This window comes from Elephas maximus, chromosome 16 (assembly GCF_024166365.1).
Source record: "Elephas maximus indicus isolate mEleMax1 chromosome 16, mEleMax1 primary haplotype, whole genome shotgun sequence".
In the NCBI taxonomy this organism is placed as follows: domain Eukaryota; kingdom Metazoa; phylum Chordata; class Mammalia; order Proboscidea; family Elephantidae; genus Elephas; species Elephas maximus.
Window position 1 is genome coordinate 19,433,631 of NC_064834.1, and position 19,961 is coordinate 19,453,591.

The following is a 19,961-nucleotide window of genomic DNA, read 5'->3' on the forward strand; positions in this document are numbered from 1 at the left end:
GATTTTCTTCCAAAAGTTCGTTCGTATGTCAGTAATTTGGCATTTGAAACGTATTTTCCCAAAAGAAAAATACTATATGGAGCTGGGATACCCCACACAGCTCACAAAAACATAGGTTGTAATATAGTTGGAACTATAATAATATTGTAAAATTGAACCCAAACTGCTTTTTGTGGTAATAGTAAGAGGATTTCATTTCAAATTCTTAAAAAGAGATATTTTTCTTCTTACTAGTCCCAGAAGCAGAGCCCTATGTATCTCTTCCTTCTGCCTCAGTTCCCGTGGATGAAAAAAACAGCATGAAAGCACTGTTAGCCCCAAGGCTCTACCCAGTGGTTTATAAGTTCACTTTAATTAAGTTAATTTTTATTTGGTACCTACACTGTGGAGCCCAGGTAGCTCAGTGATTAAGAGCTCCGCTGCTACCCAAAAGGTCAGCAGTTCGAATATACGAGCTGCTCCTTGGAAATCGTATGTAGTGGTTTTATTCCGTCCTTTTTATAGGGTCACTCGCTATGTGTTGGAATTGACTTGATGGAAACAGGTTTGGTTTGGTTTTTGGTACCTATGCTGCATAAGGGACCACAAGTAGGGTGCTTATAAGACCACCTCCTAAAACATGCTTCGTAGACTCACATATTGACACAGTGGCCCTTCGTATGAATCTTATGTATGCAGACGGATTTAGGATATCAGGCTTAATTCAATACCAAATTTTGGAGTGAATGTTTCCCCATTTTACTTTGTAGACATTTTAGGTTAGCGCAAGTATTTCTATAAATGTCTTAGAACATTGAGGCATCTGGAAATGTATTTTTTGTTTGCAAAATTTATATATTGGGATTTCTTCTATATTTCTATCACATTTGCTAGTTATAAAAGCACCACTCTTTTTGATATGAGCAGAAGAATAAAAATCAAACTTATTTTTGTTATGTGTAAACCTGTCTCAGGCACTTAGTGATGAGTTTATAGATATAATTAGTATTGATGCTACAGATAACACTTTGTGCATTGTGTAAATTAACCAGTACATTTTAAATATAGCTTAGAAAATAGAAATATTACAGTTTTTGACATACTTATGCATGTTAATTATTATTACTAGCTTGGTATTGTAGAACTTTATGATTTAAAGCCTCGATCCTTATAAAACATTTAATATTTTAGTCTTAGAGATCTCTTAGAAAACAAATCAGCTTGTCATTAGTTACATGTCACTCCAGCTAAATGTCTTGCTCATGTCGCTACAGGTTTTTCATGAACTGATAGGGCTATTTTGTGTGTGTGTGTGTGTTTTAGGTGATTAATTAATTAATTAATTAATTTCTCATTCAAAGGTTTATACATATATTATTTTGTGACATTGGTTGCATTCCCCACAATGTGACAGCATGCTCCCCCTTTCTACCCCAGTTCCCTGTGTCCAGTCGTCCAGTTCCTGTCTCTTCCTGTCTTCTCGTCCTGCTTTTGGACAGGAGCTGCCCATTTGGTCTGGTATATATTTGATTGCACTAAGAAGCACGTTCCTCCCATGAGTTATTTTTAGTTTTATATGCCTTTCTAATCTTTATCTGAAAAGTGGGCTTCAGGAATGGTCTAGGAGAGCTTTTGGGAGCCGTTGTTTTGGAGGTTGCTCCCGTCTCTGTCAGACCAGTAAGTCTTTTTTTTTTACGTGAATTTGAATGCTGTTCTGCATTTTTCTCCAGCTCTGTCTGGGACTGTCCGTTGTGATCCCTGTCAGGGCGGTCGTTGGTGGTAGTGGGTACCATCTAGTCTTCTGGTGTGAGGTTGATGGAGTCTCTGGTTCATATGTTCCTTGGTTCCTTGGGGCTAGTATTTTCCTCGTGTCTTTGGTTTTCTTCGTTCTCTGATGGAGTATTTCTAACTTGTCTTACACGGTTTCTCTGAAGAACACTGCATAAACCTAACGTATTTAATGATACTTCATGTTGTTGAAGAAACAACAAACTCTGTAGGGTTAGTCTCATTTATTTGTCACAGTAACTATGGCATCAGTGACAAGCATTTGAGTGTTTAGTTCTGTATTTATTGGAATATGAAATGTTTTATTAAAATGTTATTAATTCAAGCAAGGTACAAATTGTATATATGTGATAATTTTAACTATGTATTAAAATGGAAATAAAATTGTAGAAAAGATTGGAAAAAATAAACCAAAATGTTAACTAAAGATATATCTTGGGAGGTAAGCTTACTGATTTTTTCTTTTATCTACTTTTATTTATTTCTCATATTGAGCATTCATTATTATTATTATATCTGGAAACTTTCATTTTTTTAAAAATAATTTTTATTGTGCTTTAAACGAAAGTTTACAAATCAAGTCAGGCTGTCACATATAAGCTTATATACACCTTACTCCGTACTCCATACTCTCCCCCTAATGAGTCAGCCCGCTCCCTCCTTCCAGTCTCTCCTTTCGTGATGGTTTTGCCAGTTTCTAACCCTCTCTACCCTCCTGTCTCCCCTCCAGACAGGAGATGCCAACAGTCTCAAGTGTCCACCTGATACAAGTAGCTCACTCTTCATTGGCATCTCTCTCCAACCCATTGTCCAGTCCCTTCCATGTCTGATGAGTTGTTTTCGGGAATAGTTCCTGTCCTGGGCCAACAGAAGGTTTGGGGACCATGACTGCCAGGATTCTTCTAGTCTCAGTCAGACCATTAAGTCTTTTTATGAGAATTTGGTGTCTGCATCCCAGTGTTCTCTTGCTCCCTCAGGGGTTCTCTGTTGTGCTCCCTGTCAGGGCAGTCATGGGTTGTGGCCGGGCACCATCTAGTTCTTCTGGTCTCAGGATGATGTAAGTCTCTGGTTCATGTGGCCCTTTTCTGTCTCTTGGGCTCATAGTTATCGTGTGACCTTGGTGTTCTTCATTCTCTTTTGATTCATGTGGATTGAGACCAATTGATGCATCTTAGATGGCCACTTGTTAGCATTTAAGACCTCAGATACCACACTTCAAAGTGGGATGCAGAATGTTTTCATAATAGAATTATTTTGCCAATTGACTTAGAAGTTCCCTTAAGCCATAGTCCCCAAACCCCGCCCTTGCTCCGCTGACCTTCGAAGCATTCAGTTTATCCCGGAAACTTCTTTGCTTTTGGTCCAGTTCAGTTGAGCTGACCTTCCGTGTATCGATTGAGTATTGTCCTTCCCTTCACCTAAAGTAGTTCTTATCTACTAACTAATCAGTAAATAACCCTCTCCCACCCTCCCTCCCTCCCCGCCTCGTACCCACAAAAGAATTGTGTTCTTCTCAGTTTATACTATTTCTCAAGATCTTATAATAGTGGTCTTATACAATATTTGTCCTTTTGCCTCTGATTAATTTCACTCAGCATAATGCCTTCAAGGTTCCTCCATGTTATGAAACGTTTCACAGATTCGTCACTATTCTTTATTGATGCGTAGTATTCCATTGTGTGAATATACCATAATTTATTTACCCATTCATCCATTGATGGACACCTTGGTTGCTTCTGTCTTTTTGCTATTGTAAACAGAGCTGCAATAAACATGGGTGTGCATATATATCTGTTCGTGTAAAGGCTCTTATTTCTCTAGGGTATATTCCGAGGAGTGGGATTTCCGGGTTGTATGGTAGTTCTATTTCTAACTTTTAAAGAAAACACCAGTTAGATTTCCAAAGTAGTTGTACCATTTTACAGTCCCACCCGCAGTGTATAAGAGTTCTAATCTCTCCGCAGCCTCTCCTACATTTGGAAACTTTCATTTTAAAAGATATCCTATATGTCGATTCGTGATCATCATAGCAAAATATTTTATTATTCTGGGTTATAACTTGTTTGAACCTGGAAACTTGAGCTTATTTATTTTTTAATAATTTTTATTGTGCTTTAAGTGAAAGTTTACAAATCAAGTCAGTCTGTCACATATAAGCTTATATACACCTTACTCCATACTCCCACTTACTCTCCCCCTAATGAGTCAGCCTGCTCCCTCCTTCCAGTCTCTCCTTTTGTGACAATTTTGCCAGTTTGAACTTATTTTTAAAAAGCAGATACTGTACTTGAACCTCTTGCCATTTACTTCTATTTTAATCATACCTCTTCTATCCTTTCTGGTTTGAAAACTTTTCCCCTTCATAGAGAAGATAAAATCCAAATTGTTATTTGTAGGTCCTGGTGGTTCTTCCTATCCAAGATTCAGCCGTTTCTTTCCACTCTCCCTAACCTCAGTCTAGTTCTAGATCTTGATAGCTCATCCAGACTGTCGCAGTAACTCCTTACCTGTTCTTCCCACCTCTTCTCCTGTCAGTTGATTATACGTACAATGTCCAGATGAAGCTTTCACATGCTCAACAATTACTTCCCATTTCCGCACGGTGAAGTCCAAGCTTCTTAGTGTGCCTCCAAGGCTCTTGTAAGTTATCATCAGAACATTCTTGCCTTGCTCTCACTAGTCTTGTTTATGGATCAGTGCAGCCTACTATGCCCTGGCTAAATTACCTTCCTCACTGACCCCTGGCAATGCTAAGCTGTACCACCTCAGCATCTTGACTCACTCGCAAGAAATGCCTCCCACCCTGCTTGGTCCAAGTAGTTTCTTCCTTGGCCATTAGCCTCAAGGGTTCTTACTCTCCTCTGAAGTATGGAATATACTTACTTTCTCTAAAGCATATTGGCATAAGTTTGTGACATTTTAGTTCACTTATTTTAAATAGGGAAAATGGTGTCTAAATACTGTTAGCTTCAAAATGAAAAACATAGTTTGATTTATTTCTTCTTTTAATTTATTGGCAATCTAAATATTTCCTTATTGTCTAAGAAAAAATTCTAAATATTTCTTTATTGTCTAAGCAAAACTGAGAAGTATTAACTTTGTTTTGTGGAAGTTAAATATTTAACATTGAGCATGTGTTACGTTTACTAATTCAACTCATGTTATTTTCAAAATGGAAACAGCTTACTTGACCTTTTCATTTTAAAATTACAGTATATGTTGGTTGCAAGACAATTTAGGAAAATATAGAAAGTTATGGTTTTATTTTACAAAATGTACGATTTTTTTGCAGGTCGTTCTGTACACACTGCTGAGCCAGGAAAGGAGACCTGATCCTGAGGCTGGCTTGCTCCTCTACCTCAAGACTGGCCAGATGTATCCCGTGCCTGCCAAACATCTAGATAAAAGAGGTTGAGCTGTTGTCTTTCAGTTTCACTTCTCTGTTTTTTTTTCTTCATCTCCAACTTTTGCTGATACGTACTTACATCCTTTTTATTTCCATAGAATTATTAAAGCTAAGAAACCAGATGGCATTCTCTTTGTTTCACCGTATCAGCAAATCTGATACTAGAAAGGAGAAGACACAGCTTGCTCCTTTGCCACAAATAATTGAGGACTATCAGACCTGTAAATATTGTTCACAAATGAACAACTGTGCTCTTTTCAGCAGGTAAATGCATTGTCTTCCAAAACCCTTACTTCATGTTGGGTGTGAACTCGGCTTAGAATGATTTAACATTGTTGGCTGGTCTGGTATTGATGACTTCATATTACTTATTTTTTTATTTTAAATTTCGTGTGTACAATTTCTAAAATGAAGGGAAAGGAAAAGGGAAAGCACAGTTAATTCCTACTTTCTAATAAGTTCATTTCCTTGGAGAATAATAGAGTACTTTTAAAACTTTTTTCAAAAGTGGGTATTTTAATCTTGCTGCGTAGAGCCTTTAGGGAAACAAAATTGTTTTAGGACTTATGGAATTATCTTTAAAAGATGTAGTATAGACATTGTGAAAACAAGTTTTCTTAAATATTACGTCAAGAAGTCTTACATTTTTTAGTTGCTATTTTAATTTCAGGCCTTTTTAATTAAATACAGAGAAGTTGGTTCTTCCAGGTGAAACAGTGTGATATGATCCAGTGGGCATGTCTGCTTATATAGGGCAATTTTTCTATATGTGGAGAGTATATTAGCTGTCATATGATCAGTCAGATGTATTTATACCTTCATAGACCAGTGAAATTTCTGAAGGACACAAAAAAGTAAATGTGAGTACAGACTAGGAAACAAGATAAAATCAAAACCAAAGTTCTAATCAATCTGAAAATTCACATGAAGTACTTTTAAAAATATTGTACCAAAGGAGCACTTAATGTCTGAGGGCTGTGACTTCCTAGAAGCCTGGGCCTGTAGGACAAGTGCATTTCTTTGAAATCTTTTTTTTTTTTTACTCTCAGTGTTTTATATAAAAGTGTTTTACCTTATGATTAAACAAAAGTAATACTCCACGATTCTTCATATTGACTTTTTTTTTTAATTGTGCTTTAAGTGAAAGTTTACAAATCAAGGCAGTCTCTCACACAAAAACTTATATACACCTTGCTACTTATTCCCAGTTGCTCTCCCCAATGAGACAGCCCGCTCCCTCCCTCCACTCTCTCTTTTCCTGTCCATTCTGCCAGCTTCTAACCCCATCTACCCTCTCATCTCCCCTCCAGGCAGGAGATGCCAAGTTTCAAGTGTCCACCTGATCCAAGAAGCTCACTCCTCACTAGCATCCCTCTTCATCCCATTGTCTAGTCCAATCCCTGTCTGAAGAGTTGACTTGGGGAATGATTCTTGTCCTGGGCCAACAAAAGGTCTGGGAGCCATGACCACCGGGGTCCTTCTAGTCTCAGTCAGACCATTAAGTCTGGTCTTTTTACGAGATCTTGGGGTCTGTATCCCACTGCTCCCCTGCTCCCTCAGGGGTTCTCTGTTGTGTTCCCTGTCAGGGCAGTCAACAGTTGTACCATCTAGTTCTTCTAGTCTCAGGCTGATGTAGTCTCTGGTTTACATGGCCCTTTCTGTTTCTTGGGCTTGTAATTACCTTGTGTCCTTGGTGTTCTTCATTCTCCTTTGGTCCAGGTGGGTTGAGACCAATTGATGCATCTTGGATGGACAGTTGCTGGTGTTTAAGACCCCAGATGCCACTCTCCAAGGTGGGATGCAGAATGTTTTCTTAGTAGATTTTATTATGCCAGTTGACTTAGATGTCCCCTGAAACCATGGTCCCCAAATCCCCGCCCCTGCTACTCTGGCCTTTGAAGCATTCTGTTTATTCAGGAAACTTCTTTGCTTTTGGTTTAGTCCAGTTGTGCTGACCTTGCCTGTATTGTGTGTTGTCTTTCCCTTCACCTAAAGTAGTTCTTATCTACTATCTCATTAGTGAATGCCCCTCTCCCACCCTCCCTCTCTCCCCCCTCTCGTTACCATCAAAGAATATTTTCTTCTCTGTTCAAACTATTTCTCGAGTTCTTGTAATAGTGGTCTTACACAATATTTGTCCTTTTGGAACTGACTAATTTCCCTCAGCATAATGCCTTCCAGATTCCTCCAGGTTATGAAATGTTTCACAGATTCCTCACTGTTCTTTATCGATGTGTAGTATTCCATTGTGTGAATATACCATAATTTATTTATCCATTCATCTGTTGATGGACACCTTGGTTGCTTCCATGTTTTTGCTATTGTAAACAGTGCTGCAGAGAACATGGGTGTGCATATATCTGTTCGTGTAAAGGCTCTTATTTCTCCAGGATATATTCCAAGGAGTAGGATTGCTGGATCTTATGGTTGTTGTATTTCTAGCTTTTTAAGGAATCGCCAAATCGATTTCCATAGTGGTTGTACTATTTTACATTCCCACCAGCAGTGTATAAGTGTTCCCATCTCTCCACAACCTCTCCAACATTTATTATTTTGTGTTTTTTGGATTAATGCCAGCCTTGTTAGAGTGAGATGGAATCTCATTGTAGTTTTGATTTGCATTTCTCTAACGGCTAATGAGTCAGTGGCAGTGAGTTGAGTTTTTTTTGAATGACTAATAATTGTGAGCATTTCCGCATGTATCTGTTAGCTACCTGAATGTCTTCTTTAGTGAAGTGACTGTTCATATCTTTTGCCCATTTTTTAATTGGGTTGTCTTTTTGTAGTTGAGTTTTTACAGTATCTTGTAGATTTTAGAGATCAGGCGCTGATTGGAAATGTCATAGCTGAAAACTTTTTCCCAGTCTGTAGGTAATCTTTTTACTTTTTTAGTGAAGTCTTTGGATGAGCATAGGTGTTTGATTTTTAGGAGCTCCCAGTTATCTAGTTTTTGTTCTGCACTGTTAGTAATGTTTTGTATACTGTTTATGCCATGTATTAGGGCTCCTAACCTTGTCCCTATTTTTTCTTCTATGATCTTTATCATTTTAGATTTTATATTTAGGTCTTTAATCCATTTTGATCTTGTTTTTGTGCATGGAATGAGGCATGGGTCTTGTTTGATTTTTTTGCAGATGGATATCCAGTTATGCCAGCACCATTTGTTAAAAAGACTGTGTTTTTCCCATTTAACTGCTTTGGGACTTTTGTCAAATATCAACTGCTCGTATGTGGATGGATTTATGTCTGGATTCTCACTTTTGTTCCATTGGTCTATGTATCTGTTGTTGTACCAGTACCAGGCTGTTTTGACTACTGTGGCGGTATAATAGGTTCTAAAATCAGGTAGAGTGAGGCCTCCCACTTGTTCTTCTTTTCCAGTAATGCTTTACTTATCTGGGGCATATTGACTTTTTATGGTAGAGAGCTAGCAGTACAAATATTGTGATTTTGAGAAATGCCGTTGTAGAAAAAGCCAAAACTTTTTGTCAATAGGAATGGAGACTAGGGTATACCAGTTGTTGTTTGGGGCATAGTCATTGAAGGCAAAATAAAGCACCATTCAATTCCTCTGGTGGTGTTTTTTTTTAAACCACTGACTTGTAAAATGTTGACGGAACTTTTAAAATTAGGGGCTGTGGTTATGAGTTATGATCATCATGTGTGTGTACTTATTTTAGAAATACCTCATTTCATTGCCAGCCATTGAAGTGTTTCCACACATGTCCCTAACTTGGAGTTTTATATTCAGAGCAGTTGAACAGCAGATGGATGGCAATTCAGTCCCCATTGGCATGCTGCCCAAAATAACAGAGGAAACCCAGCATCTGAAGCTCGCACACTTAGAGTATTTCAGCCTTTGGTGTCTAATGTTAACCTTGGAAACATATTCAAAGGATAGCCGAAAGAATCACCAAAATATATGGCTAATACCTGCTTCTGAAATGTAAGTGGTCTACTTTACACAGTAAAACTTCAGTAATTCAGGTTAGCTTGTGGGTTGGCATTTGTAATTCATGACAAACATAGGTTTCATAGCATGGTAAAAAGGTCCCTGGGTGGTGTAAACGGTTTGAGTTTGTCTATTAATCGAAAAGTTGGTGATTTAAACCCACCCAGGAGCACTGCACAAAAAAGGTCTGGCGATGTGCGCCCGTAAAGATTACTGTCAAGAAAACCCTGTGGAGCTCAGTTCTACTGTTGTAACACGTGGGGTTGCAATGAGTTGGAATCAGCTTGATGGCAACAAGTTTTAGCATGTTAAAGACTTACTATTTCATATATTCATGACTCCAGGTGCCTGTCAATGAACTGTTTCTAGGTTGGACATGGTTTCTACATATACTGTATGCTAGAATCATTGTTAATTATTTTCTGTAGGTTTAATATGCATCATGAAATTTTATTGAAAAGATTATTTGTATTTTATAAGTGATAGCAGTAGAAACATGAGTTTGTCTTAAGTTGAATTGTTGCATATTGATAGAGTGAAAATTAATGAGGCTTTTTTTTTACATAGTTTTTTAAATACTAGTATTTAAAAAGTTTATATTCAATAAGCTGTGATACACATTCAAAGTTTCTAAAGTAGGTACATCTTGTTTTCTTAATTAAATCCATTTTTTGCATGTTTTAAAATTGTGATTTTGTGTGCCTTCACGTAGTATTTTTGTTTATGCCAAATTTAGTTTCTGGAGTTCCATTTCTTTCTTTCCAGAATGAATGTTGATGATAATATGACTTTAGGAATAGTTGGATTATTTCCTACATGTTAGACTTTAAGACAAGGAAGGATTACAGTGGAGAAAGTTTACATGACTGTATTGACTGTACGACTGTCACGGTTGTATAGACTGCAGAACTACAGCGAATGTGTGAAGTATCCACGCCAGCAAGCCTCTGGAGTTGTGTGGTGTTTAATAGTAGTGCTTGGCAGGTTGTAAATATGTGATAATTATTTTTTAGAAACAATGGAATCACTAATTTGTTTGCTATTATTTTTAACATGTTTACTTTATTACAGTAAAATAATTATAAAATTTGCCATTTTAGCCATTTTTAAGTGTACAATTCAGTGGCATTACTTACTTTCCCAGTGTTGTGCAACCATCACTACCAACTATTTCCAGATCTTTTTCCTCACCCCAAATAGAACCTTACCTATTTTGCAGTAACCCTCCCCTCCTCCCCTTTCCTCAGCTCTTGGTCACCTCTAATCTACTTTCTGTCTCTATACATTTGCCTATTCTGGATATTTCACGTAAGTGGAATCATATAATATTTGTCCTTTTGCTTCTGGCTTGTTTCACTCAACATAATGTTTTCAAAGTTCATCTGTGTTGTGTTAGAATTTCTTTCCTTTTTATGGCTGAAAAATATGCCAGTGTATAGATAAACCACATTTTGTTTATCCACTCATCTATTGACGGATACTTGGGTTTTCCTGCCTTTTGGCCATCGTGAATAATGTTGCAGTGAACATTGACGTACAAGGATCTATCTGAGTTCCTACTTCAAGTCTCTTGAGTAGATAGCTAGGCTTGGAATTGCTGGCTCATATGGCAACTCTATGTTTAACTTTTTGAGGAACCGCCAGACTGTTTTCCATAGCTGTTGTTTGCCATTGTTTTAATAACAATGATAAATCCTCTTGTAAACATGAAGGAAATTGGTTATTAATTTTTTTCACATCAGGTACAGGAACAGATTATCATGGTGTATCTTCTGTGATGTTGTGTGTACCAACATAGGTGGTAGAGCCATTGTTGGTGGATTAAAGTGCTGTAAAAGTAAACACCTTGTTCAGAGGTCCCCACCTGGGAGGCTGCAGCAGGAATTGCACAGGTCTAGAAGTCTTTTTTTGGGAGATGATTTTAATTGCTAATGGGAGAATGTTCGCTTAGCATTTCTAACACTTTTGTGTAGATTGTGAGAACTGTAAAAATAACAGAGTCATTATTAGCAGTAGAGTTCCCAGGGGTCAGATGAAAAAGTAAATCATGGGAAAATGCAAATACAATATGTGATGTAACTCAAAGTTTCTCTCTCTTTCTTTTTCGTAGGGAGGAGAGTGGCAACTGCATTGGAAGCCTGATTAGAGCAGGCCATGTTAAGACAGTATGTGATGGACAATATTTACATAGTTTCCAACGTAAAAATGGTGCCATGCCCATCACAAATCTGATGGCAGGTGACAGAATTATCTTAAGTGGAGAAGAGAGAACACTCTTTGCTGTGTCCAGGGGATATGTGAAGAAGATTAACACGACAACAGTAACCTGTTTGTTAGACAGGTAATAAAACATTTACCTCTTTTTTGGTAACAGCTTTATTGATCTGTAGTTCATATGCCATGCATTTGATCGATTTTAAGTGTTCGAGTCAATGGTTTTTAGTATATTCACAAAGTTGTGCAGTTGTCACCACAACCCGTTTTAGAACACTTTCGTCACCCCAGAAAGAAGCCCCGTGTCCGTTGGCAGTCACCCACCCCCCACCCCGTTTCCATCCACGTCTCCCAAGCCTAGGCAACCACTAATCTACTTTCTTTCTCTATAGATTTGCCTATTCTGAGTATCTAATATAAATGGAATCATACAATATGTGGTCTTTTTTGACTGGCTTTTTTCAGTTAGCATACCGTTTTTGAGGTTAATCTCCGTGTTGTAGCATGTATTAGTACTTCATTCCTTTTTTTTTTTTTTTAATTGAGGTAAAATTCACACAACCTAAAGTTTACACCCACCATTTTAGAGCATACAGTTAGTTCAGTGATGTTGAGTACATTCACAGTGTTGTGCAGCCTTCACCTCAATCTTGTTCCAAGACATTTTCCTCATTCCTAAATGAAGCCCCATACCCCTTCAGTCAGTCACTCCCCATCCCCTGTGCCTCCATCTCCTGGCAACCACTAATCTATTTCCTGTCTCTCATTTTTCTTAATTTGGATATTTCATAGAAATGGAATAACACGGTTTGTGACCTTTTATGTCTGGCTTCTTTCACTCAGCATAGTGTTTTCAAGGTTCATCCATGTTGTAGCATGTATCAGTACTTCACTCCTTTTTTTCTGCTGAATAATATTCCATTTTGTGGATATACCACATTTTGCTTATCCATTTACCAGCTGATGGACATTTGGGTAGTTTCTACCCTTGGGCTATTATGAATAATGTTGCTACGAACATTCGTGTACAAATTTGTATGTGGACATGTTTTCGTTTCCCTTTGTTTTTTACTTAGGAATTGGTGGGTTATGTGGTAACTCTGTGTTTAACATTTTGAGGAACCACCAGATTGCTGAACTTTAGTACATTATGTCCCGTAGTGCTAATTTGTATATAACCTTGTCTAATTCTCAGAGCCACATGTATAGTAGGCAGGATAGATATCCTGTGTTAGCTGTAAGGCTCATTTCACCTTAGCACTCTAAGCACTCACCATTTCGTTGCTTTTTTTTTAAGAAAATATTTTTTCCGTTCATAGTTGTCATATAAAGTATACTTTTCTCAGTAAACACCAATTAATTTAAATATGAAGTAAACATTTGAATAGTTGGTATGAAAATCTGCGGCAGAGACCATTATCCATATTTGCCTCTCTGCATGTGCAGCTGGGTTCTCTTTTCCCAGCCTGACTTGCAGTGAAGGGTGACCATGCCTCACCATTTCTTAAAGGACGGAGGTCAGACTCAGTGAATTCTGGGTAACCATGAAGAAACATCCAAGCTTGTGCCCATACCAACCAGTAATCCTAGCTGAGCCATAACCAACCCTGGTCTGGGTTTCATGATATGAGAGCATGAGCCATAATATTCCTGTCATCTACTAGAATTCCCTGCAGACCCTGCAGTATTTTAGTGGCCACTATGTAATTTTTTTTTTATTAGGGTCGCTATGAGTCGGGATCGACTTGACGGCACTGGGTTTTGATATGTATTAGGTACTACGTAAGCACTTGAGGAAGAGTTTATAGCCTTGTGGGCAAGTACATGCACATATTTTCAATCAATGGAGCTCTGGTGGCATAGTTGTTAAGAGCTTGGCTGCTAACCGAAAGTTCGGCAGTTCAAATCCACCAGCTGCTCCTTGGAAACCTCATGGGGAGTTCTGCTCTGTCCTATTGGGTTGCTATGAATCGGAACCGACTTCACGGCACCCGACAACAACATTTTCAATCTAATATGATAGAGTTTGAATTGTTGGGAACACAGAGGAGTGGCATTTAACCCAGTTTTAGGGGGTTCAGGGAAGGCTTTTTGAAAGAGGTAATCCTGGCTCTTCATCCTGTAGATTAACAAGTTAGCCTGGTGAAGCCCTGTGAGAAGGGCATAGAGGAAATATATGGGGTGATGAACGATGACGTGGAGTCTTCAGGAAAATGAAGGTAATTCAGTGCTTTTGGAATATGAAATAGAAATTGGGGTGATTAGAGAGGTTGGATCATAAAGGCACTAATACAGCATGTTAAGAAGTTTTAACTTTATTGGGATGCATTGAAGGGTTTTAAACAGAAGAGTGATATTGACTGGATTTGTATTTTTCTTTAGCTGCATTGTGGAGAGTTTATTAATGGAGGCAAACCTGAAAGCAGAGGAACCAGGATGCTGGTTTAGATGCCCAGGCAAGAGGCCACAGAGGGCAGGGTAGTGTTGGCAGAGAGGACGGAATGACTCTGAGAAATATTTAGGGAATCAGATTGGCCAGCATTTGGCTGCTGATTGCATGTGCAGACTGGGAAATGGGCCAGGGAGAAGGAAGGACTAAGGCAGCATCGTAGATACAAGTGCTGTTAACTGACTTCAGGACCACAGAGTGACGATCAGGTTCTGCCAAGTCAAGGAGTTCAGTTTTGAATATGTTGATCTTTCATAGCCTCACTTTTTTTTTTTTTTATTAACTTTTATTAAGCTTCAAGTGAACGTTTACAAATCCAATCAGTCTGTCACAAATAAGTTTACATACATCTTACTCCGTACTCCCGCTTGCTCTCCCCCTATTGAGTCAGCCCTTTCAGTCTCTCCTTTCGTGACAATTTTGCCAGCTTCCCTCTCTCTCTATCCTCCCATCCCCCCTCCAGAGAAGAGTTGCCAACACACTCTCAAGTGTCCACCTGATATAATTAGCTCACTCTTTATCAGCATCTCTCTCCCACCCGCTGACCAGTCCCTTTCATGTCTGATGAGTTGTCTTCGGGGATGGTTCCTGTCCTGTGCCAACAGAAGGTCTGGGGAGCATGGCCGCCGGGATTCCTCTAGTCTCAGTCAGACCATTAAGTCTGGTCTTTTTATGAGAATTTGGGGTCTGCATCCCACTGATCTCCTGCTCCCTCAGGAGTTCTCTGTTGTGCTCCCTGTCAGGGCAGTCATCGATTGTGGCCAGGCACCAACTAGTTCTTCTGGTCTCAGGATGATGTAGGTCTCTGGTTCATGTGGCCCTTTCTGTCTCTTGGGCTCTTAGTTGTCGTGTGACCTTGGTGTTCTTCATTTTCCTTTGCTCCGGGTGGGTTGAGACCAATTAATGCATCTTAGATGGCCGTTTGTTAACATTTAAGACCCCAGATGCCACATTTCAAAGTGGGATGCAGAATGTTTTCATAATAGAATTATTTGGCCAGTTGACTTAGAAGTCCCCTCAAACCATGTTCCCCAGACCCCCGCCCTTGCTCCGCTGACCTTTGAAGCATTCATTTTATCCCGGAAACTTCTTTGCTTTTGGTCCAGTCCAATTGAGCTGACCTTCCATGTATTGAGTGTTGTCTTTCCCTTCACCTAAAGCAGTTCTTATCTACTGATTAATCAATAAAAAACCCTCTCCCTCCCTCCCTCCCTCCCCCCTTCGTAACCACAAAAGTATGTGTTCTTCTCAGTTTATACTATTTCTCAAGATCTTGTAGTAGTGGTCTTATACAATATTTGTCCTTTTGCCTCTGACTAATTTCGCTCAGCATAATGCCTTCCAGGTTCCTCCATGTTATGAAATGTTTCACAGATTCGTCACTGTTCTTTATCGATGCGTAGTATTCCATTGTGTGAATATACCACAATTTATTTACCCATTCATCCGTTGATGGACACCTTGGTTGCTCATAGCCTTACTTTTAACCAGGTCTTGCTGCCTGCTGGACATCCCAGTTGGAAGCTTGGGTGAGGAACCAGGTGGGAGAATGTGAGGTGAGGCCTGCAGAAGTAGGTTTGCATTTTAAAGCCACATGAGGTCAGGAGACTAAAAGGAAAAAGACTAGAAAGAGCAGTACACTGGACCAGGGAAGGGGCCCTAGGGAACACCAGGGCTTAAGGGGCAGAGAGGGGTTGGAGAAGGCGTCAGTAAAGAGCTGTACTCCAGGCTGGAGGAGGGAGGAGCTATGTGCTCAGGATTTGTCCAGGTGAGTTTTCAAGACCAAGTGAAGTTTCAGCAAATGTTGCAGGTTCCTGATTATTAACTGCTGTGACCTTGGTGCCTTGTGCCCTCTTCCTCCTTTCCTGCCAGTCTAGGGCCTCATGCTGTCCTTGATTGCCAAGTGTGAAGTGGGGCCTGAGAACCGTTTTAATAGTCGTTCTGGCCGATTTGCTCTTTTAGCAAATAGCAACATATTTTTTCCACAGACCAACTTACTACGTTAAATGAAAAACATTCATGTGTCGTCTGATTTGCTATCCTAGGAACCTGTCGGTACTCCCCGAGTCAACTTTGTTCAGACTAGACCAGGAAGAAAAGAATTGTGATATAGATACCCCACTCGGAAACCTTTCTAAATTGATGGAAAACACTCATGCCAGGTTTGTAACAATGAATGGATTTGAATTTCACCCTGCTTTTCTAAAGACTGTCACTAAAAGTATTTTATTTTTCTTTTCAGCAAAAAACTTCGGGATTTAATCATTGACTTTCGTGAACCTCAGTTTACATCATACCTCAGTTCTGTTCTCCCACATGATGCAAAAGATATAGTTGCCCGTATTCTAAAAGGTCTGCTGTTATCAGCATGTCTATTTCCATTCATTTTTCTTGATTCTATTTATGTTAAATTATACTGTAGTCTAGTATTTTAATATTATACTGTATTTATATTAAATTATACTGTAGTCTAGTGTTTTAATAATCTATTAGACTTGCAATTATAGTTTTTAGACAAAGTCCTTGGAAGTAGTTTAAATGTATCCTTTCGGGTCACCGTAACATTTTCTTACTCTGAAAAGATGTATTAAAGGATGCATCTTGTAGAGAGACTGCTTTTCTTATAGAATAGTTAATTTGCTTATTGAAATTCAACAGTCTTTTTTTCTGTTACTTTTAAATTTAAATGTAGGTTTGAATAAACCTCAGAGGCAAGCGATGAAAAAGGTCCTTCTTTCAAAAGATTATACACTCATCGTGGGTATGCCGGGGACAGGAAAAACCACTACAATATGCACTCTTGTAAGGTTATTACTCTTTTGCTTAGAAACTAAATATTTACGTCAGTTTCTCGGTTCAGAGGATATGATGTTTGATATCAAAAAGGCTGATACTCAAAATGTCTTTGTTTCAAATTAACTTTTTTAAATGACTTGAGAAATAGTAAAGCTGCATCTCAAATAATCATGTTATTAATTTTCTAAGATCTCTTTGTGTTGGTGGTGTGTGTATCGTTTTATGTTTTCTTTTTAAAAATGTTTAATTATACAGAGGTGGTTAAAATTGATCTTTGCTGGATTCTTTTTTTTTCATGTCAGTACATTCCTAAGCAGCCCTAGAATAACCATAATGATGGTGGCAAGTATTAATTGATTGATACTTTGTGCCAGGCATTGTTAAAAGTTTACATCTGTTCACTTTTATTATCACTAGTGTATTATTAACATATCATTGTTGTTTTGTGCCATCAATTCGATTCATGGTAACCCCACACGTTACACAGTAGAACTGCTCCATAGGGTTTTCTTGGCTGTAATTTTTATGGAAGCAGATCACCAGGCCTTTTCCTTCCATGGTGCCGCTGGGTAGGTTTGAACCGGCCACCTTTTAGTTACCAGTGAAGTGCAAACCGTTTGCACCACCCAGGGATCAATATATCATTTATAACATATAATAATACTAAGTGGTTTTTATAAAATATTTTGACTTTATAATCTTAAAAAAAAAAGTTACTTGGCTCAGCTCTTAGATATGCTTAATATTAAATTTTCTATTCTTTTTGAAAAATATAAGCATATTAAAAATAATCCAAAATTAAAAGTAATGCCTTTTTGTTTTTCTTATCCATTATTAGGTAAGAATTCTCTATGCCTGTGGGTTTAGTGTTTTGTTGACCAGCTATACACACTCTGCAGTTGACAATATTCTTTTGAAGTTAGCAAAGTTTAAAGTCGGATTTTTGCGTTTGGGTCAGACTCAGAAGGTTCATCCAGATATCCAGAAATTTACAGAGGAGGAAGTTTGCAGATCAAAGTCCATTAAATCTTTAGCTCTTCTAGAAGCCCTCTACGATAGTCAAGTAAGTACAATGATTGTATAATAATACCGACAGTACTCTCTGTAGCCAGAAGGAGGGGAGAAATGAGCTCTGGGGAAGTCATTCACAGTGACCAGATTTATAAATATTCATTTATATATACCACATGCCCAGTTTATTAATTGATACTTTACTTTTGCCTCTGAACTAAGACTAGGTTTCTGGTTTATTATTCAGAGCTCCCCTCTTTTAGTTTCAAATCACCTAGAATACTGTTAACGTTCAGGATGTTTTATTAAGTTTGAATCAGAAGCAATTATACTTCAATGGTATTATGATTAGTATTTTTGGGTTTTTATATAGAACCTACTTTTATTTTTTAATGTCTGTATTTTTACTGGGATGTCTTAACTGATTTTTTTTTTTCTTCAAAAAAATCACTTAAAGTAGATTTAATAGGCTGTTCTTTCGATTCCAGTATTATACCTGTATCTAATGCTAATATACTTCTGGCTCTTTTATCTATACCAATTATTGATAAATTTTGAAATAATTAAGATGTATGTAGTGTTGACTTTTTTTTTTTAATTGTACTTTAGGTGAAGGTTTACAGAACAAACTAGTTTCTTATCAAGTAGTTAGTGCACACATTGCTCTATGACGTTGGTTAACAACCCCACGACATGGCAACATTCTCCCTTCTTAACCCTGGGTTCCCTATTAACAACTTGACTTTTTTTTTTTAGTTAAACTTTATCTTAAGATAGTTGTAGACCCACACGCAGTTGTGGGAAATATTACAGAGATCCTGTGTACCCTTTGCCAATGGTAACATCTTGCAAAGCCATAGTACAGTATCACACAGGAGCCTGACATTGATAGAGCCACGCTGCTCATTAGTTCCATCACCACAGGGAACCCTCATGTTGCCCTTTTACAGCCACACCCACTCCTCTCCTGCCCAATCCCTTCCTTAACCCTGGCAACTAGTAATCTGTTCTCCATTTGTGTAATGGCTTCATTTTGAGAATGTTACATAAATGGAGTAATGAAGTAAGTAACCTTTTGGGCTTGGTGTTTTTCACTTGGCGTAATTCTCTGAAGATTCATTCGGACTGTTGTGTGGGCACTAGTTCATTCCTTTTTATTGCTAAGTACTATGCCACGGTATGGATGTACCACAGTTTGTGTAGCCGTCCACTTGTTGAAGAATGTCTGGATTGTTGCCAGTTTTTGGCTATTATGAATAAAGCTGCTATAAACATTTATGTACAGATTTTTACAAAACAGAAGTCTTTGTTTCTTTGGTGTAAATGCCTCAGAGTGCGGCTGCTGCGTCATATGGTTGTTGTTATATTTAGTTTTTTAAGAAACTGCCTGCCCGTTTTCCAAAGCGGCTTTACCATTTTACACTGCCACCAGCGATGTATGAGTGATCCTTGTCCGCATTTGGTATGGTCATTATGTTTCGTTTTAGCCATCCCGATAGGTGTGTAGTGATACTGTGGTTTTAACTTGCATTTTCCTAATGGTTAATCATGTTTTCATATGCTTATTTACCATCTGTTTATCCTATTTGGTGAAATGTCTGTTCATAATCTTTTACGCATTTTCTAACTGGATTTTATTTTATTGTTGAGTTTTGAGAGTTCTTTATATATTCTGGTTACTAGACCTTTGTTGAAAACGTGGTTTGCAGATATTGTCTCCCACTCTGTAGTTTTCTTTTTATTCTCATTGTAGGGTCATTTGCAAAACAAATATTTTTTCATTTTGATGAAGTCCAGGCTCCTCACCTGTTCTCCACTGATGAAATGGGACAGGAGAGGGGGGCTCCTTACCAGAGCTGGTGGGGATGAAAGTCCTGGCTGTCTGCTTGGCCTTCTCTGACACCACCTTGCTACAGACTTGTGGGGGTGGGAGTCTAGGCTCCCCAATTGGCTTTTCCTGGCGTGGGTGGGGGCAGGGCTGCAGTTTTTGTTTTTTGGTGGTGTTTGGCTGGAGTAGAGTGGTTATTGTGTAAAGGTTTTCTGTCTTGCCGGGCTATCCCTTTCCTGGTCCTTTGGTAAGAGAGAGCTGGCTTTTGTTGGAGCTTCTTTTGTCTGTGCCAGTTGGTGTTTTGCCAGCTTCTTCAGCTCCAAGTATGGGATGTATGAAATGGAAAAAAAAAAAAAACACAAAACCACTTTGTTCTTTGAGCTCCAAGGTCCCTAGCTGGTCTGCCATCTCTTCATTTTTCTGAATTTCCTTATGTTTGTTTTATATAAACTTCCCAGAGTTTTTAGTTGTACTTTATTGGAGGAAAAGGGAAAAATACATCTTTTCCATCTTCCTGAAAGGAGAAGTCCTGTTTGAC

General features: G+C 38.4%; 1 protein-coding gene across 9 annotated transcripts in view; it reads left to right on the forward strand.

Annotated features, from left to right (window-relative positions):
* The window catches only part of LOC126059477 (graves disease carrier protein), a 281,521-nt gene that overhangs the window by 253,525 nt on the left and 8,035 nt on the right, over window positions 1-19,961 (forward strand). For 6 of the 9 annotated variants that reach the window (XM_049855148.1, XM_049855150.1, XM_049855147.1 and 3 more), the window contains 8 exons: window positions 5,060-5,177; window positions 5,272-5,437; window positions 8,925-9,119; window positions 11,236-11,466; window positions 15,834-15,950; window positions 16,031-16,140; window positions 16,481-16,590; window positions 17,423-17,647. In XM_049855148.1, the coding sequence (XP_049711105.1) occupies window positions 5,060-5,177; window positions 5,272-5,437; window positions 8,925-9,119; window positions 11,236-11,466; window positions 15,834-15,950; window positions 16,031-16,140; window positions 16,481-16,590; window positions 17,423-17,647 (1,272 nt within the window). Of the gene's footprint in view, window positions 1-5,059; window positions 5,178-5,271; window positions 5,438-8,307; window positions 8,504-8,924; window positions 9,120-11,235; window positions 11,467-15,833; window positions 15,951-16,030; window positions 16,141-16,480; window positions 16,596-17,422; window positions 17,648-19,961 lie in introns of those variants that run through there. The other 3 variants (XM_049855153.1, XM_049855155.1, XM_049855154.1) reach the window with 3 other exon arrangements.